Genomic DNA, 21650 nt, shown 5'->3' on the forward strand with positions numbered 1-21650 from the left:
ACCTGTGAATTCGACACTCTAACTGACAGTTTAATACGTGATCGGCTAATCCTTGGAATCTCGGATGTTTCGTTAAAGGATAGATTGTTACGAGAACAAGGTTTAACACTGAGCCGAGGATTAGAAATATGCAGAGCTGCTGAGGTGGCAGCAAGACAGTTGAGCGTTATTAGTGGGGCCAATAGTAGTCAATCATTAGAAGTTCTAGAAATACAAAAACAGAAAAAACATCAATCAAATAGAAACCAGCAGCCGAAATCTGCTCCTCAGTATACAGCTGATCCTGGTCAGTCTTACCGAAATCATCCCCAGACGTCAGGAAATCAAAAGATAAGTAACAATTTTATAAAAAACTGTTATAAGTGTGGTTCTAATCATAGTTTAAACAAGTGTCCGGCTTATGGATTACGGTGTAAAATTTGTAATAAGTTTAACCATTTTGCAAAAGTTTGTAATGCTAATAGTTATAGAAACAGAGTCCATAATGTAAATGTCCATCAAAGTGATACCGATTCAGATTCTGATTTTTCGCCAGATCAGTTTTTTCTAAATAATATAAATGAAAAGTCTTCAGAAAAGTGGTATGAAGACTGTTTTATAAATAATAAAATAATTGTATCTTTTAGATTAGACTCAGGAGCAGACTGTTGTGTTTTGCCATACACTTATTTTAAAAAATTAAATATTCAAACTTCTGAACTTACTAGTAGCACCAATAAAATTACTGATTATAATGGAAAAATAATAAATACAGTAGGAAGTGTATATTTAAAAGTCAGGCAATGCAAAAATAAAGAAAATATAGCTAAATTGAAATTTTATATTGTTAAAACACATAATGATGCAATACTTGGTCTTGATGCCTGTATAATGTTAAATTTAATTCAGAAAAATAATATTAATGTAATAAATGATAATTTACACAATGATATTGAGAGTATTAGTCAAATAATTCATGAATATGATGATGCTTTTAGGGGTGTAGGATGTTTGAAAGGTAAACATACCATAAAAATTGATGAGAAAGTAGCCCCCAGAGTCCATCCACCTAGAAAGGTACCATTTGCAATGCATGACAAACTGATGAAGAAACTGAAGGAGCTGGAAAGACTTGAGATAATTAGAAAAGTGACAGAACCAACGGATTGGGTAAATTCTCTTGTAATAGTTAATAAAAAAGCTAATAATGATATAAGAATTTGTATGGATCCTAAAGATCTTAACAATGTTATTAAGCGTGAGCATTTTTATATCCCTACACTTGATGATATTTCTAGTCGACTAAAAGGTTCTTGTCATTTTTCTGTCTTGGATCTTAGCAACGGATTTTGGCATATTCAGTTAGATGATAACAGCAGTAAACTATGTACATTTAATACCCCATTTGGTCGATATCGTTTTTTAAGAATGCCAAATGGCATAGCTTCAGCTCCTGAGGTTTTTCAAAAGAAAATGCAGCAATTATTTGAAAATGTAGAAATAGGGTTATATTTTGATGATTTATTAATATATTCTGATACTCTTGAGGGTCACAATAAAAAATTAAAACAGGTTTTAGATATTGCTAGAAAAAATAATATAAAATTTAATAGAGATAAATGCAAGTTCGGGTTAGCTTCTGTAAATTATATGGGATATAATATTTCTAAAAAGGGTCTGGAACCTGATGAGAAAAAAATTGAAGCTGTTACTAAGATGCAAAGACCAAGATCTGCAAAAGATGTACAACGATTCTTAGGTGTTGTAAATTATTTATGTCGTTTCATACCTAACTTTTCTGAGCTTACAGAGCCATTAAGACTTCTGACAAGAAAAAATATTTCTTTTCATTGGGAAAACCAACAGGAAACTGCTTTTCAGAAATTAAAAAAGCTGTTAGTTGAAGCACCTATCCTACAGTTTTATTCAGTAAAATGTCCTGTAGTGATTTCAACAGATGCCAGTCAGTTTGGATGTGGTTCTGTTTTACTACAAAATAATAAACCTGTGGCATATGCCTCGAAGGCTTTTACACCAACTCAGAAAAATTATGCAGTAATTGAAAAAGAGATGCTGTCTATTGTTAATGCTTGTTTGAAGTTTCACCAGTATATTTTTGGTCGTGTTGATGTGACAATCGAGACGGATCACAAGCCTCTTGTTGGAGTTTTTAACAAACCTCTAGTGGATGCTCCAGCTAGACTTCAAAGAATGCTTGTCATGTTACAACCATATAGTTTTACTATTGTTTATAAGAAAGGTAAGGATATGTTTTTTGCTGATGCTTTAAGTAGGGCTTTTCCAAAATCATATGATGAAACATTTGAAAATAAATTCAGTGAAATTGAATCACAGCTTCTAAGCATTACAGAGAGTTTCCCAATTTCAAATTGTAAAATTAGAGAGTTTCAAAAACAAACTGCAGAAGACCCTCATTTAATACAACTCATGAAATTAATTACAGAAGGATTCCCTGATAGTAAATACATAAATCAAGAATTTCAAAAATATTTGCCATTTAAAGATGAACTAAGTGTAGTTCAAGGTATAATTGTAAAAAATAATAAATTGCTTGTACCTAAACATCTAAGGGAAGAAACCCTGGATAAATTACATATGTCACACCAAGGAATACAGAAAACAAAATTATTAGCTAGGCAATATTTTTTTTGGCCAGGAATGTCAAGAGATATAGAAAATGTTGTGAAATGTTGCAATATTTGCCTATCAGAGAGAAAATGTAATCAGAGAGAACCTTTACTGCCTCACACCATTCCTGACCTCCCTTGGGATAAAGTCGGAATTGATTTATTTGTTTTTAATTCACAAAATTATATTTTAGTGGTTGACTATTATTCAAAATTCGTGGAAATGTCTGCTTTAACGTCACAAACTAGTAATAGAGTAATACAGTTCTTAAAACAAATTTTTTGCAGACATGGAATCCCTACAGTTGTGTTTTCTGATAACGGGCCTTGCTTTTCTTCTATGGAGTTCAGTCGTTTTGCTGCAGAATGGGGGTTTTCTCATAAAACATCTAGTCCCCATTTTCCTCAATCCAATGGTCAGGTAGAAAGATTTGTACAAACTGCAAAGTCAATGTTAAAAAAGGCATTCAAATCTAATAAAGATCCTTATTTGTGTATATTAGATTTAATGAATACACCAATATCAGATAAAGTTCCAAGTCCTGCTGAATTGCTATATAGTCGCAAAGTTAGAACAACTTTTCCTGTATTAAAATCAAATTTGAGACCACAAGTGGTAAAAAACAATGTACGGAAGGAATTAACACAAAGGCAAAATCAATATAAAAAGTACTATGATAAAAATACTAAAGAATTGCCTGTATTAAAAATTAATGATCAAGTTAAAGTAAAAAATTTTAATGAATCTAACAAAGAAAAATGGCTAGATGGTATAGTAGTTGAAAAACTGTCTAATCCGAGATCATATAAAATAAGATTATGTGGAACTAATAATGTTGTAGTAAGAAATAGAGCTCACCTAATAAAAGTAGAGTTGAAAAATGTAAATTCAGGTGAAGCTTCATGTAGTTACAATCAGTTTCAATATGATAATGCACCTTCTGCAAATAGCACACACATACGCGACACTGTTGAAAATTCATTAAATTCAAGTGTAAGTTCTAATCACTCTTCCAGATGTGATACAGATTTATCAGATCATGAAATAAATAATTCAACTGTAATCTCTGAGCATACATCTTTTAGAACAAGATCTGGGCGAATTGTTAGACCTCCTGTTCGACCTAATTTATAATGTGTAAGCAATGTATTTTATGATTTTATAATTTGGTAATTAACTTTCTGCTAAACTTTAATCATAGTGTATAAGCTGTTTATCTGTATATGTGTGTATATATGTGTATGGGTCTACATGTTTATTATTGTAATAGCTTCTAAGTTCTTGACATGTTCTTTTCTAGCGAATGTTGAATTATTATCTTAGGAAGGGAGATGTCATGATGACATCATTTAGATGGCTGGCATTCGCTAGAAATTGCCTATTCAATAAAGTGACAAAAAAGAGAAGAGGAGGGAGCAGCCCCTCTCAGATGTCAATTTGAACCATGTGTTTTATTAATTTTATTTCATCCTATAATTATCCAATTAATCAAAACAAAAGTAAGTAAGCACACAATTATTATATAGATGAGACTTGGGACGATGGTGTCCCTTTAATACTATATTCAACATTAATTTTATTAAGTTTTTTAGTAAAATTTATGGAGTTGCACTTAGTGATGTTTAGATCCATGGCATTGATCTCACACCGCTCATCCAGTCTGGTCAGATCTTATTGAAGTTTAAGACAGTCCTCTGGGGAGGATATTTTGAGGTAGCATTTCAGGTCATCTGCAAAACACAAGAATTCAACAAATCTAAAACAGTCCGAAATATTATTGACAAATAATACAAATAATAAGGGTCCCAGGTGGGACCCTTGCGGCACTCCAGAGGGGTTGGGAATATTTTTAGACATGTAATTATTTACCTTTACAGTTTGACTTCTTTCAGTTAGATAACTGGCTAGCCATTCCAACAATGTTCCCTGAATACCAGCAGTTTGCAGTTTGTTGAGCAAGATTCTGTGGTTTACCCTGTCAAATGCCTTGGAAAAATCCGTGTAGATCGCGTGAACCTCCCCGCCCCCATCCAAGACGTCCGACAGATAGTTAGCAAAAGTAAATAAATTTAATTCTGTAGATTTTTTGCTATGAAACCCAAAGTGCTCTTCTTTTACTGTCAAACTTGAAGCGTTTTACATGTCTGCTCTATGGGGACAAGGAAAGACTATCTATAGAGATACTGTGGGGTAGAAATGGGGCTAGTAGAAGGAACAGACACGCAAACCTTCATGCGAACGGCAGCTCAATTTTTTTGTGCGGTGGCGGGTCGTAGATTCGTTGGGAGGGGTAGGAGGGTTTAAAGAAGACTAACTACATAACCAAATAAGCAAAGGATACTTACACAGACTTGAGGACTTTCCTACTATTTAAACAAATTGGGACGCCGTTCGAAAAATCCTCAAATTCTCATATCGAGTACTTACTGGAAAGCAACTGGGGGACATTCATCGTAGATTCCTCGTTGGGGTTATAGTGGGCTACTTATTTATCATCATTTGGCTTCTATGCCATTATATTTTCTTCTGTTCTAAAACTTATTCACTTGTATTAGATATCTGTTAATAATTTTCTTAAATAAAGAGGTTACAGAAATAAAGATGTGTACATTTTATAATGTTTATTTAAACCTTATTACCTTTTTATTTTTATTGAGAATAGACACATTCTCAAACCAGAAATGAATAATAATAACAAAATACATGATTTTACAATTTTTAACCTTATTTTTAGCAGTGTACCAAAACAAAAATTTGACATGGCTGTCAAATGTCACTGCCATCTAATATTTACTTTACATAATATATTTTCCATGTTGAAAACAAACATTTTTAATTATGTAAAACCTTTACCAATAATATCCACTTGTGAATTATTTAAAATAAACATTATCATACCTTAAAACAAAAATCCATGTCACAACACTTGGAACTTCAAAATTTTCCATTCAGACGGGGCTGGGAGGGGAAGATATTCAAATCCAAATCATTACAAAACTGGATAAAATCGATACCAAATAATATCATCTGGGCATTTCTTACTGGAACATGAACAAATCAAAACATCATAAAAATAGCAACAGCTACATAAAGGACAGGAACCAGGAAACCACGCACTTCTTTTTTATTACCACCGGCAAACCAAACTGCATAACAATAGAACTATTTCACAATAATATATCCATTAAAATGCCGTGAAACTATTGTCATTATATTCGTTGACATTTACTGGGCAAACTGCCAGTCTTTCACTTCTTTTACCATAAAAATAAAACCATTTTGGCCGGCAAAGTGCGACTTTCTGCGAGTCTGTTGGTTGAGTTCTAACAAAAAGATGTTTACTGAAGTGATGTACTTTTAGAACTGGCTTTACATCGTCACGTCTCTCTCGCGTCCAAACGATGCATTTCTTCTCGATCGTTCGGCCAAAACTATTGACCAATCGTCAACTACAACTCAAGGATCTTTCAAAATGCAGACCAATAATAACATGGGATTTTTAGCGCTCAAAACTTAAAGGAAAAACACTGAACCTTTTAGAGGATTCATTCTCGAATAATGGATGTTTTCAATAACAATCTACGTAGTTGGTTATTGCTACACAAATAAATAGGAAATTTCCTAACCTTTACAATGCGAACAGGAGCGGCTTAGGAAATTTTAAAGATATATAAACTCGCAAAATATATTAAAAAAATTAATATTTTTCTTGGGATAGGATTAAAATTAATGGATATTTTTTATAAAATATTGTAGTAGAAATCCATCTGCTACAATAGCCTCCTCGGAAGAGAGGAAACTGGATTACCAATTCAGTTTTCGATAACTACAAAAATCCAACATTGACTTCTTGGGTGTGACAGGACAACAATACAAAAATATTTAAATAATGGCTAGTGGGGATTAAACAAAAACAAAACATCATTGTTAGGGAGTGGGCTAGCGTGCCATCAATCGCCAGACTCTTTAAAGTCGAGTAGACTTAAATGTTTCTTGACTCTACAAAGAACTGTAGGTGACAAGAGTTTCTGTGCCTTGGGAAAGAAATAATCTTGTGCCCTGTGTGGACCTCGCTGACATCCACTGCAGTAACACAAGTGACATATATACTATATATACCATATAATATATACCATATAGCAGGGCAGACACAGCCTCATCACCTCGTTGCCTAACCAGGATTGGTTTTCAAAAACTAAAAAATCTTTCTGAGCTCTTGGCTCAGCAGATAGGCATCTGCTTAAACTCTAAACACCTAGCGAGTTTCACGGGACTTTTATCGGCAACGGTTCTGCAAAAGGAGGATTTAGACAATCCAGTCTAAATACCTCGTCGAGATAAAATGTCACAAATAACTTATCTCAACAACTCATTCAAACAAAACCAACAAAGGGGGGGGGGTGCGTGTGACAACATAAAAAGACCAAAAAAAAACTAGTATACTGGTTTCAAATGGGATATCAAACCATTTAATCAAGACCAAAAAAAATGAACGTAACACATGACATAGGAAATACTACATCATTACGTTTTCAATCAACAGTCCTACCTAGGACATAAAAGCCTTTCATGAAAGTTCACAAGACAACTTTCACATTTTCAAATCACTAACTGGGATATTCTTTATTTTTCAAAACCGGGGATATGATCTTACTTTTCCAAAACATGAGTAGATCTTACTTTTCCAAAACATAAGTAGACCATATTTTTCCAAAACATGAGTAGACTTCACTCTTCCAAACTGGGGTTAGACTACTTTTTCAAAACAGGGATGAAAGCAAACACACAAGGGAAAGACCAAAGGGACATTGGAAAGAATGACAATTCCGACGAACGACCACTTCCATTTATCCACCGAAAGCAAGCTTCACCTGTACTCAACGCGGCCAGATCCTAAGCTCACCAGCCTTGTCACAGCTTCTGCTCTTGGCCTACTTTCAATAAACAAACACAAGAGAGGTCAACGAACTATTCGCCAAAAAAAATCAAACTCCATCAGGGACATGGGCTAACAGACATTACGGGATAACAGACTCTAAAATTTCCAGACTAAACAGGGATAGACAAACAAGCAGGGAACAAACAGATTCATAAGACATTTAGACATTCTTCATATACATGGGCTTACAAACACAAATAAATATTGAAACTTGGTTCTTATATATACTCCATATACATGGGTTTACAAACACAAACAAATATTGAAATTTGGTTCTTATATGAGCTTACACAAATAAAACCGTTCTTGCTCCGACTATTAATGGGAGTATTCCCAGACAACTGTAAAACACTTCCTCATCACGAGTATTACACTTGTGATATGCCAGATACAAGAAAACATACATCATTTAATTAATAAGTGGAGGGGCCTCGCCACGGTTTCCCTCTTCACTTCTTTATGAACAAGTGGAGGGGCCTCGCCACGGTTTCCCTCTTCACTTCTTCATGGGGTTACTTTTTCTTCACTTCTAACATGAACAAATCCATATATCAAGGGTTATTTTCAAAACAGTGTCGACAGAGTACGCTATCTTCAAATCAAAAAGTGATAGCTTTTCTCCTGGCTGCTTGAAAAAACAAGGGGTCTACTTCTTCATTAATAAGTGGAGGGGCCTCGCCACGGTTTCCCTCTTCACTTCTTCATGGGGTTACTTCTTCAAGGATGACTTCTCCAACTAACCTGTGGCAATAATATACCCAAATATAGATAGTCTTTCCTTGTTCCCATATGAGCAGACATGTAAAATGCATCAAATTGCGCCCAACGTGTGGGGCTTAAAAATGCATCAAATGTCGCCCAACGTGTGAGGCCGATTCATTTTTCTGCCTCCTTCAGTATCCAGTAGTTGTCTTGTCCAGTTGAATGCTTCAACTGGCCCCGACAACGTGGGGCATGTCTTTTTTGCCTCCCTCAGACCCCATTTGCATGTTCCCACTACCATGTCCTTTTAGCCTCCTTTCGGTCTCATTTGTACTACAACTGTTAGGCAGTGCCCGTCCCCTTGGGCAGCCGATCTCAGTTTGTGGTGCAGGTGTTTCCGATAACATGGAAGCTTGACTTTTGTCATATTTTATGTACCCACTGTTACAAGTCTAGCTTGTATACCATTTGCACTAGTAGTTAGCTTATCTACTAGCCCCCAATATCTTTAGCCACCCCCACTTGGTGTTACACTTATAATACTTGTAACGTTCACCCTGAAGTTTGACCCCCCGAGTAACTATCACACTAGTCTTCCCCAGTAGTTTAGCCCAGATTCCTCTTGTCTTGTCCCCAGAAACTGTTTCAAGTCTTTTAGTGCCCCTGAAACTGTTTCAGTCTTTTAGTTCCCACAAAAGAGCCCATTTTTGTAATTTTTGTTTACGCATGTTAATAATTTTTCCGAAGAGGTATAAGTAAGTACACATTTTGTTGTGGTGTTGATTTGGTCGTGCTGCTGATTGTATAGGCATGTACCATTTCATACATCATAGTGTATTTAACTTGTAACCCCATATTATGTAAACCGTAGTATACTGGTATTGTATTTTATGTATCGTACAACAGAATAGTATGCTAAATATTGTAGCGTACTTACTATATTGTATTGATATTGTACCCATGATGAAAGCATTGGTTAAATTTTTTGGAAAAAATTTGATGAATTTTATAGACAAACGGATGAGTAAAAAATAAAGTAAAGTAAAAATTTTTTTTAGAAAATTTTGGTATAAGTAACGTTGAGATTTTTTTTTGAAAATTTTGCTAAAAGTTACAATTAGAATGTTTTTAATATTGAATACACTTATAGAGTATAACAATATGTTGTATTTTTTTGCATGTATTCTTATAGATCAACAGTTTTTTTTACAGAATAAACGTTTTTTGTGATTATTGATTTGGTCGTTTGAGTAGATGTGTGATAATAGTTGGTATGGTCCGTGTATGAGCTAATTCGGTATGGTCTGTGTGAGTAAGTTCCGTGATTTTCCAGCGAAGCCTATCTATATTGGGTATGTTATGCCACAGGTTAGTTGGAGAAGTCGTCCTTGAAGAAGTAACCCCATGAAGAAGTGAAGAGGGAAACCGTGGCGAGGCCCCTCCACTTGTTCATGAAGAAGTGAAGAGGGAAACCGTGGCGAGGCCCCTCCACTTATTAATGAAGAAGTAGACCCCTTGTTTTTTCAAGCAGCCAGGAGAAAAGCTATCACTTTTTGATTTGAAGATAGCGTACTCTGTCGACACTGTTTTGAAAAAAACCCTTGATATATGGATTTGTTCATGTTAGAAGTGAAAAAAAAGTTACCCCCATGAAAAAGTGAAGAGGGAAACCGTGGCGAGGCCCCTCCACTTATTGATTAAAAATGATGTATGTTTTCTTGTATCTGGCATATCACAAGTGTAATACTCGTGATGAGGAAGTGTTGTTCAGTTGTCTGAGAATACTCCCATTAATAGTCGGAGCAAGAACAATTTTATTTGTGTAAGCTCATATAAGAACCAAATTTCAATATTTGTTTGTGTTTGTAAGCCCATGTATATGGAGTATGACTAAGAACCAAGTTTCGATATTATTTGTGTTTGTAAGCCCATGTGTATGGAGAATGTATAAATGCCCTATGAGTCTTTTGTTCCCTGTTTGTTTGTCTATCCCTTTTTTGTCTGGAAATTCTAGAGTCTGTTATCCCGTAATGTCTGTTAGCCCATGTCCCTGATGGAGTTTGATTTTTTTTGGCGAATAGTTCGTTGACCTCTCTTGTGTTTGTTCATTGAAAGTAGGCCAAGAGCAGAAGCTGTGACAAGGCTGGTGAGCTTAGGATCTGGCCGCGTTGAGTACAGGTGAAGCTTGCTTTCGGTGGATAAATGGAAGTGGTCGTTCGTCGGAATTGTCATTCTTTCCAATGTCCCTTTGGTCTTTCCCTTGTGTGTTTGCTTTCATCCCTGTTTTGAAAAAGTAGTCTAACCCCAGTTTGGAAGAGTGAAGTCTACTCATGTTTTGGAAAAATAAAGTCTACCCATTGTTTTGGAAAAGTAAGATCTACTCATGTTTTGGAAAAGTAAGATCATATCCCCGGTTTTGAAAAATAAAGAATATCCCAGTTTGTGATTTGAAAATGTGAAAGTTGTCTTGTGAACTTTCATGAAATTGTTTTATGTCCTAGGTAGGACTGTTGATTGAAAACGTAATGATGTAGTATTTCCTATGTCATGTGTTACGTTTATTTTTTTTTTTTTTTGGTCTTGATTAAATAGTTTGATATCCCGTTTGAATCCAGTATACTAGTTTTTTTGGTCTTTTGTATGTTGTCACACGCGTTTCCCCCCCCCCCTTGTTGGTCTTGTTTGAATGAGTTGTTGAGATGTCATTTTTGACATTTTATCTCAACGAGGTATTTAGACTGGATTGTCTAAATCCTCCTTTTGCAGAACCGTTGCCGAATGTCCCGTGAAACTCGCTAGGTGTTTAGAGTTTAAGCAGATGCCTATCTGCTGAGCCAAGAGCTCAGAAAGATTTTTTAATTTGTGAAAACCAATCCTAGTTAGGCAACGAGGTGATGAGGCTGTGTCTGCCCTGCTATATGGTATATATTATATGGTATATATAGTATATATATATCACTTGTGTTACTACAGTGGATGTCAGCGAGGTCCACATAGGGCACAAGATTATTTCTTTCCCAAGACACAGAAACTCTTGTCACCTACAGTTCTCAGTAGAGTCTATAAACATTTAAGTCTACTCGACTTTAAAGAGTCTGGCGATTGATGGCACGCTAGCCCACTCCCTAATGATGTTTTGTTTTTGTTTAATCCCCACTAGCCATTATTTAAATATTTTAGTATTGTTTATCCTGTCATACCCAAGAAGTCAATGTTTTTTTTTGTTGTTATCGAAAACTGAATAGTTAATCCAGTTTCCTCTCTTCCGAGGAGGCTATTGTAGCAGATGGATTTCTACTACAATGTTTTATAAAAAAATATCCATTAATTTTAATCCTATCCCAAGAAAAATATTAATTTTTCTAATATATTTTGCGAGTTTATATATCTTTAAAATTTCCTAAGCCGCTCCTGTTCGCATTGTAAAGGTTAGGAAATTTCCTATTTATTTGTGTAGCAATAACCAACTACGTAGATTGTTATTGAAAACATCCATTATTCGAGAATGAATCCTCTAAAAGGTTCAGTGTTTTTCCTTTAAGTTTTGAGCGCTAAAAATCCCATGTTATTATTGGTCTGCATTTTGAAAGATCCTTGAGTTGTAGTTGACGATTGGTCAATAGTTTTGGCCGAACGATCGAGAAGAAATGCATCGTTTGGACGCGAGAGAGACGTGACGATGTAAAGCCAGTTCTAAAAGTACATCACTTCAGTAAACATCTTTTTGTTAGAACTCAACCAACAGACTCGCAGAAAGTCGCACTTTGCCGGCCAAAATGGTTTTATTTTTATGGTAAAAGAAGTGAAAGACTGGCAGTTTGCCCAGTAAATGTCAACGAATATAATGACAATAGTTTCACGGCATTTTAATGGATATATTATTGTGAAACAGTTCTATTGTTATGCAGTTAGATTTGCCGGTGGTATAAAAAAGAAGTGCGTGGTTTCCTGGTTCCTGTCCTTTATGTAGCTGTTGCTATTTTTATGATATATGGATTTGTTCATGTTCCAGTAAGAAATGCCCGGATGATATTATTTGGTATCGATTTTATCCAGTTTAGTAATGATTTGAATATCTTCCCTCCCTCCAATCTCGAATGGAAAGTTTTGAAGTTCCAAGTGTTGTGACATGGATTTTTGTTTTAAGGTATGATAATGTTTATTTTAAATAAATTCACAAGTGGATATTAATGGTAAAGGTTTTACATAATTAAATGTTTGTTTTCAACATGGAAAATATTTTATTGTAAAGTAAATGTAAAATGGCAGTGACTTTTGACAGCCATGTCAAATTTTAGTTTTGGTACACTGCTAAAAATAAATAAGGTTAAAAATTGTAAAATCATGTATTTTGTTATTATTATTCATTTCTGGTTTGAGAATGTGTCTATTCTCAATAAAAATAAAAAGGTAATAAGGTTTAAATAAACATTATAAAATGTACACATCTTTATTTCTGTAACCTCTTTATTTAAGAAAATTATTAACAGATATCTAATACAAGTGAATAAGTTTTAGAACAGAAGAAAATATAATGGCATAGAAGCCAAATGATGATAATTTGTAGCCCACTATAACCCCAATGAGGAATCTACGATGAATGTCCCCCAGTTGCTTTCCAGTAAGTACTCGATATGAGAATTTGAGGATTTTTCAAACGGCGTCCCAATTTGTTTAAATAGTAGGAAAGTCCTCAAGTCTGTGTAAGTATCCTTTGCTTATTTGGTTATGTAGTTTAGTCTTCTTTAAACCCTCCTACCCCTCCCAACGAATCTACGACCTGCCACCGCACAAAAAATGAGCTGCCGTTCGCATGAAGGTTTGCGTGTCTGTTCCTTCTACTAGCCCCATTTCTACCCCACAGTATCTCTATAGATAGTCTTTCCTTGTCCCCATAGAGCAGACATGTAAAACGCTTTAACTGGCGCCCAACGTGGGGCGCCAGTTGAAGCGTTTTACATGTCTGCTCTATGGGGACAAGGAAAGACTATCTATAGAGATACTGTGGGGTAGAAATGGGGCTAGTAGAAGGAACAGACACGCAAACCTTCATGCGAACGGCAGCTCAATTTTTTTGTGCGGTGGCGGGTCGTAGATTCGTTGGGAGGGGTAGGAGGGTTTAAAGAAGACTAACTACATAACCAAATAAGCAAAGGATACTTACACAGACTTGAGGACTTTCCTACTATTTAAACAAATTGGGACGCCGTTCGAAAAATCCTCAAATTCTCATATCGAGTACTTACTGGAAAGCAACTGGGGGACATTCATCGTAGATTCCTCGTTGGGGTTATAGTGGGCTACTTATTTATCATCATTTGGCTTCTATGCCATTATATTTTCTTCTGTTCTAAAACTTATTCACTTGTATTAGATATCTGTTAATAATTTTCTTAAATAAAGAGGTTACAGAAATAAAGATGTGTACATTTTATAATGTTTATTTAAACCTTATTACCTTTTTATTTTTATTGAGAATAGACACATTCTCAAACCAGAAATGAATAATAATAACAAAATACATGATTTTACAATTTTTAACCTTATTTTTAGCAGTGTACCAAAACAAAAATTTGACATGGCTGTCAAATGTCACTGCCATCTAATATTTACTTTACATAATATATTTTCCATGTTGAAAACAAACATTTTTAATTATGTAAAACCTTTACCAATAATATCCACTTGTGAATTATTTAAAATAAACATTATCATACCTTAAAACAAAAATCCATGTCACAACACTTGGAACTTCAAAACTTTCCATTCGAGATTGGAGGGAGGGAAGATATTCAAATCATTACTAAACTGGATAAAATCGATACCAAATAATATCATCCGGGCATTTCTTACTGGAACATGAACAAATCCATATATCATAAAAATAGCAACAGCTACATAAAGGACAGGAACCAGGAAACCACGCACTTCTTTTTTATACCACCGGCAAATCTAACTGCATAACAATAGAACTGTTTCACAATAATATATCCATTAAAATGCCGTGAAACTATTGTCATTATATTCGTTGACATTTACTGGGCAAACTGCCAGTCTTTCACTTCTTTTACCATAAAAATAAAACCATTTTGGCCGGCAAAGTGCGACTTTCTGCGAGTCTGTTGGTTGAGTTCTAACAAAAAGATGTTTACTGAAGTGATGTACTTTTAGAACTGGCTTTACATCGTCACGTCTCTCTCGCGTCCAAACGATGCATTTCTTCTCGATCGTTCGGCCAAAACTATTGACCAATCGTCAACTACAACTCAAGGATCTTTCAAAATGCAGACCAATAATAACATGGGATTTTTAGCGCTCAAAACTTAAAGGAAAAACACTGAACCTTTTAGAGGATTCATTCTCGAATAATGGATGTTTTCAATAACAATCTACGTAGTTGGTTATTGCTACACAAATAAATAGGAAATTTCCTAACCTTTACAATGCGAACAGGAGCGGCTTAGGAAATTTTAAAGATATATAAACTCGCAAAATATATTAGAAAAATTAATATTTTTCTTGGGATAGGATTAAAATTAATGGATATTTTTTTATAAAACATTGTAGTAGAAATCCATCTGCTACAAACTTAATTTTGATCTTAAATAAGCAGCTACTATTTTCTCGAATAATTTTGGAATAGAATTAAGACTGCATACTGGTCTATAGTTGGATATATCAGCTCTGTTACCAGACTTACAGACAGGCGTAAGATAACTTGCTTTCCAGGAATCTGGAAAGATACCTGAAGGAAGAGATTTATTGAATATCACATAAAGTGGACGTGAAAGAATAAAACTACAAGATTTCAGAATTGAAGGAGGGATGCCATCTAGACTTGGTCCCTTCGTTATGTCAATATTAGCCATCTCCTCGTAAATGGTTGATATAGGAATATTATAATCAGAGATACAAATATGATTAAATGAGGGTTTACTTTGCGGATTGATATTTTTGTCAGTGTAAACTGACTGAAAATATTCTGCAAAAAGATCAGGCAAATCAGGTCTCAACTGACATTCTTTATCTTTAAAGAACAACGAAGGTTCCAGAACTGTTTTATATTTCTTTGATCCGTTAAAGAAAATTCAGATTTTTCAACGAACTGTAGGTAGCACAATCGAGATAAGTTTTTACACTCAGCTCGAAGTATGCTATAATCAACATAATCAGCTCTTAACCCTGAATTTTTAAATCTTTTGTGAGCCTGTTTTTTCTGGGTTGTCAGCTGCTTCAACTCTGGGGTAAACCATAATGGAAATTTTCTTTTAGATACTTTTTTTTGAGGAATTACTGCATGAACAAAAAAGTACAGAATATCATAAAAAATGTTTACCATATTATTGACTGAGTGATTTAATATAATTCATCCCAATTAATGTTACTGAAACAGTCATTTAAGAGAGTTAAATCAGCTGATTTAAAATCATGATAAAATATATCATTCTGAGGACTGCTTTCATTTGTGTGATTCATATTTTTTTTAGTCTGAATGTTCAATAGAGAATGATATCTATCAGCTGGTACCAATGGGTCGTTGCTCAATGTAACAGAAGTATTTTTATTAGTGGATAGTATCAGATCCAGCATTCTATCAGTGTTATTGGGGACTTCATTCACCCGATATAAGTTGTGAAATGCACAAGAGTCTGCTATTAAGGTGACCACATCCCTTGTATGATTCCGTTCACCAACCGCCACCACCGCTACTGAACAGAAATCTTCGGTTGACCAAGTGCAATATGGCATATTAAAATCACCACAAAGCCATACAGATTCTTCATAATTTTCCATAATACAATCTACCGTGGTAAAAAAGTTCTGGTACTTGTTTAATGGAGAACGTGGTGGAATATAGACAGCAGCAATTATGATCGTGTCCAAACCTGTTCCTATTTTAACAAATAATTGCTCAATACCGTTTGGGGAGTCTAACATGGAACTTGTAAGATTCTTTAAAACTGCTATCAGCACACCACCTCCTCTTAACAAATTACTTGTATTTTGGCTTCTATCACATCTGTAAATGTTATAATCAAATAACCCCAACTCACTGGCATTAATATCGTCGGTCAACCATGTCTCAGTTAATATAATAATAGAGTAACAGTTTGCAGTAACACTTGATTGAAGAGCATTTAGTTTAGTTCTAAGACCACACACATTTTGGTAAAAAGCATCAATATTTTCTTTAGATAGATATTTATTCATTTAAATAGGTTACCCTAATATAAAATCAGTGAAGAGAATAGATATTACAAATAATTTACAAAATCGAATATAACTAAGCAACATCAAATGAAATTGAAACAAACTTTAAATAAATTTTTTCTACTGCCGTTTAATAAATTGCTCATTATTCGCTATGTTTTCATAGATAATAGCACCCATTACTGTACCCGTGAGTAATAATTCATTACTCACGGGCTGAAGTTAGATTCAAGTGACGCATGTCACTTTTAATATTAATCGTATATAAACTGCAAATAAAATTACTTAAAGTTGTTTATTTAATACAATAATTATTGTTATTTATATCAATAATAAACTTTTTAACTTTTAAAGGAATTTTAACTGTAACAGTGTCAGTATATTTTTTACGTTTATATTTTGTTTACTAAAAATTTTGACGTTTATCATTAGTTTTAGTGACAGTTACATTGGGTGGAATGCACAAAACGTAGTACCTGCTAATGCTTCAAGTATGTACTACATTTTTCAAGATTTTACTACACTTACAAAGCATTAAATGCTTTGTAAGTATAGTAAAACACTTACAAAGCATTTGTAGGCGTAATAATGCTTTGTAAGTGTATTAAAATCTTCAAAAATGTAGTACATACTTGAAGCATTAGCCGGTACTACGTTTTATGCATTCCACCCATTAGCTCATTTTATTTATGTTAATTGGAATTTATAACTAATATTGTGTTTATTTTTCAAGTTATATTGTGTTAAATATGTTATAATATATTATGTATAGTTATATTATTATATTATATATAGTTAAATGTAAATATACATTATAACTATTGAAATACGTCCACCGACAACAACCATTTCCTATTTATTAGATTAATTGACAGTAGGTACCAATTTAAGCGTATAATTTTTCGGAAACGAATAGAACTTATATTGACTATTTCTAGTTGTATTTTTACAATAAAAATAATAATTTGGTAACAGTAGGCAACCAATTATTCAGCCACGTACTAGGAGTAAATAGCATTTAGGTATTCTTGTAAATTATTATAATTTAAATCTTGAGTAGTTGATAATTAAATTTTTTACTAATTAAAATAAAAAAGGTCGTAGAAAAAGTATAGTATTCTACTCGCATGTAATGGCTATTACTCACTCTGATGCTTGAAACTTCATCATCGTGAGTAATAGCCATCATTACATGCTCGTTGAATAATATATACAACATATAATTCCATACAATAACCACCCATAAAATTAACGTAATAAAGTATTACATCACTTGTTTCTAATATACAGCTTAAGTTTGGTTTTAAAAGATTTTAGTGACATCGTATTTTTTAATTCACCCGGTAGAGCGTTAAACTCATTAAAACCCCTGAATACTAATGAGTTCATCGTCATTCTATAATTTGTTTTTGCTATCTAAATATTCCCCATATTTCTTGTAGAATAATCATGCACATTTTTATTGTACACTATAAACTGCTTAAAGTAATCTGGAGCTACATTATTAAGTATTTTATAAACCAAAATCATTGTATAATAATACAGTTTCTCTTCAATTGTGAACCAACTTAAAACCTGTAGCATATTATGATACAGGTGTAAGTTGATTTGTTTTCAATATAATTCTCATGCCACGATTTTGTAGTTTTTGTAGTTGATTGAGTTTATTTAAATTAAACATATACAATATAGTTGCGCAGTACTCAAAATGTGGCTGAATAATTGAATTAAAAACTGTAATTTTAGCTTGAGTCGATATATTTTGTGATATTTGGCTAAAAAAATATAGTTTTTTCTTTATTTTCCGGACAATATAATCAAAATGATGATCAAAATTCAAACAACTATCAATTTGAAACCCCAAATATTTAACACATCTTACAACAGGGGTCACCAATTAGTTTCCCTGAGGGTCCGTTTCGAAAACCTATGACACTTCCGGCGTCCGGATTTATGCTGCCTGTGTCTGACTGTTCTGATTCGATTTCTTTGTGGATTCTTGGTAAAAAATATCCCCTATAAACAAAGCAGAAGGGAGTCGGGCGAAATTTTTGGGCAGAAATTGTTTAATATTTTTTTAACAATTTCAAAACATCACCTTTTTTGCCTGCGAAAATGTGTTTTTAGCATTTTTGGGTAATCTTAAATAAAAAAGATCAGTTTTATTAAAACTTCAGTTTTCAAGCATCGCAAATGCATATTTTCGCATTTTTCAGATTTTACATCGCTTATAACTTGAAAACTACCAACTTTTCAGAAATATGACAAGAGACCTCTATTGTTTATAATTACCCAAGAAACCTAAAAATATATTTTTTGAGGCAAAAAAGTAATTTTGAATTTGCTTAAAAAACTGTTTCACCCGGCACCCTTCTGATTTGTTTAAAGGGGACATTTTTGAACAGGAATCCTCAAAACAATCGAGTCAGAAACATTTTTAATACGAAAGTGGCCTCACACATGGACTAATATGGAAAAGAAAACTAATAATATCTGATTGTTTTTTGGTTACTGTATACTTTTCTGTAAGTTTTCCTGGTACAATAAATAAAATATAAATTCATTGTGTATTGTTTTGATGTTATTATCACTATATTTTGAAAACAGCAGTATGTAGTGTAAATTGTTACTGAGAATATTTTAAAAATTAGGAATTTATATTTTGAATGCTAATGAAGTTTTTAGACATCTTCAATTTTGTAGAAAAGAAACTGAGGAATTTAAAATAAATAATCATAGTACAAAACGCTAATTAACATGTTATCTTTTCTACATTTATCTCAATGCAAGGTGTTTGTTGCAAACTTATTAAATCTTAAAATTATTTTAGTTAAATGAACATCTGAAAAGTACTCCTACTTAAAATATAGTAGAAAGGAAATGAATAAAAAATGCACATGACAGTTTTATATTACAGCTTATAATGATTAGTAAGTATAACAATAAAGGGGAAAACTCTTTACAATATTAAATTATCAGAGAGAAAAATGACATTTTTTATGTACAACGTGTCTGAAATTTGGAGTGAGTTTAGTGCAATTGAGTCTCATTAGGGAGATGAGATATTCATCTGTTAAGCGAGATCTCTACCTTTGAGCCAAACATAGTACACAATTGCATGGCTAAACATTTTCAAAATTGCCAAACACTAGGTATATTCTGAATTTATTGACGGTCCACACAAAACTAGCTCACGGTCCGGATGCGGACTGCGGTCCGCTAATTGGTGACCCCTGTCTTACAATACCAATCTTTTCATTTTTTACTTGTAGCAGAATGTTATCGGTATTTAATTGGTTATATTTGTGTTTTGTTGTAAACATCATTGCTTTGGTTTTGGAAATATTTAATTTTAATTTATTTGATGCCAAGTATTTAGCCATTTTTTTTAATGTATTATTCATTTTTTGAATCGCTACTTCAAGGTTAGTATCACTACAAGCTACAAAAGTATCATCCGCAAAAAGATTAATAAATTCACTTTCTACATATAGGTCTATGTCATTTAGATACAATATAAATAAGAGAGGCCCCAATACGCTGCCTTGTGGTACCCCAACATTGATATAATGTTCAGAGGGTTCCCCATCAAAACATACTATCTGCTTCCTATCACTAAGATAATCACTTAGCCATTTGTGTATTTTACCTACAAACCCATAATTTTTTAGTTTTGTTAGGAGTATTTGTCGATCAGTGGTTTCAAAGGCTCTTTTAAAATCAAGAAAAAACACCTACTACGTATCGGTTTTTATCAATATCGTTTTTAAGTTTACAGAGAGTCAATTGTAAAGCTGACTCACATGAATGTTTCTGTCGAAAACCGGACTGATTATTTATTAAAATTGAATTTTTTCCCAAGTGTTCTAGTAGTTGGTCATAAACTGCTATCTCTAATATTTTTTCAATTGGGGGTAATGTGTTAATGGGCCTAAATTCGCTAGCTTTATTTGTATTCAAAATCTTCTGAATAGGAACAATTTTACTCACTTTCAAAAGTGTAGGAAATCTACCTGTCATTAGAGAAGTGTTTATAAAACACCTTTTCGGGTGATACTTAGATTTATTTGTACCAATGAAAGGCCCTACTTCGAGTTAAACATACATTATGTGTACATACACATTACATGGTAGTATACCTAACTGTAAGTTGTGTTTTTTAGTTTGCATCATCTTACCTTTTTTAAGTTTTGTGCTTAGTGGAGATGTGGTTTTCTTTATTTTATTATCTACCTTCTTAAAGTTTTGATTTAGATTATGTGTTATCACAGCTCTTGGTTTTACAGTGTCCTTCAATTTTTGTGGATTAGGATTGGTATTTTTCTGCTTGATTTTATTCACGCATTTTTTTAAAGAAATAGTCATTTTCTTTTTAACCTGTTTTTTTACAACGATCTGTCTTTTAACTATTTTTGGATTTGGCTTTTTTCTATAAACTGAAAACGCTGAAATTGGAGTATTCATTATGAATTTATTTACGTGAAAAATGTGAATGTCGTCGTCACGTGGTCGTCACCAAATGTCACCGACCACCGACCGACCACCGTACCACCCTTAGACAAGCTTTCCTTGTCTAAGGGGGCGTTTAAACACAGCGATAAGTCCAGCAACTAGTTGTGATGACAAGTTGCTGTGATTTGTTGAGGTTGAAACGCTGTTTAGACGCTGCGATAAGTTGACCACAACAAGTTGAAGAGGGGACCATTGTGTACATTAGACCCTTTTAGACCCTTCAATGAATAACTAGTTTTCATCGTAAACAAATAGATCCTGTTACTTTCAAAATATAAAGGTTGGGTATGTTATACAGGGTATTTACAAAGTTATAACCAATTTTATATGAAAATCGTAACAAGTTCAACTCACTGTATAAATAAAAATAAGCACAACGGCAATGGTTTATTGATGCCATATTTTATTTATTGTCAAAATTTTTAAAAATGATTGATATTGCTAATTTACTTTATATCTAATAAAGGGTGAGTTAAAACTCAAGTAGGTAGGTACATTATTTTTTCAGTAAAATTTAAATGGGATACCCTGTATTTTATATCACTATTAAAAAGTACCATTACCGTACTTTAATTTGTATACAACATTCCCTATTCGTCTGTCTACGCAAAAGAAAAAGTAATTAAAAATGCGTGATCAAGGGATCAGGCACGTCAAC

General features: G+C 33.5%; 1 protein-coding gene and 1 long non-coding RNA gene across 3 annotated transcripts in view; both read right to left on the reverse strand.

Annotated features, from left to right (window-relative positions):
* The window catches only part of LOC114332218 (ribosomal oxygenase 1), an 84361-nt gene extending 63331 nt beyond the window's left edge, over nt 1-21030 (reverse strand). For both annotated transcript variants that reach the window (XM_028281978.2, XM_028281977.2), the window contains exon 1: nt 20659-21030. In XM_028281978.2, coding sequence (XP_028137779.2) covers nt 20659-20944 — 286 coding nt within the window. In that variant the 5' untranslated portion in view covers nt 20945-21030. The remainder of the gene's footprint in view (nt 1-20658) is intronic.
* On the reverse strand, nt 5094-9856 carry LOC126882764 (uncharacterized). Its single transcript, XR_007697370.1, has 2 exons — nt 5527-9856; nt 5094-5165 (listed from the first exon to the last, which is right to left on the reverse strand). It is a non-coding gene; the product is annotated as an uncharacterized LOC126882764 (long non-coding RNA).
* Nucleotides 21031-21650: the final 620 nt, after the last annotated feature.

The sequence above is a fragment of the Diabrotica virgifera genome, chromosome 3 (genome assembly GCF_917563875.1).
Source record: "Diabrotica virgifera virgifera chromosome 3, PGI_DIABVI_V3a".
Taxonomy (NCBI): domain Eukaryota; kingdom Metazoa; phylum Arthropoda; class Insecta; order Coleoptera; family Chrysomelidae; genus Diabrotica; species Diabrotica virgifera.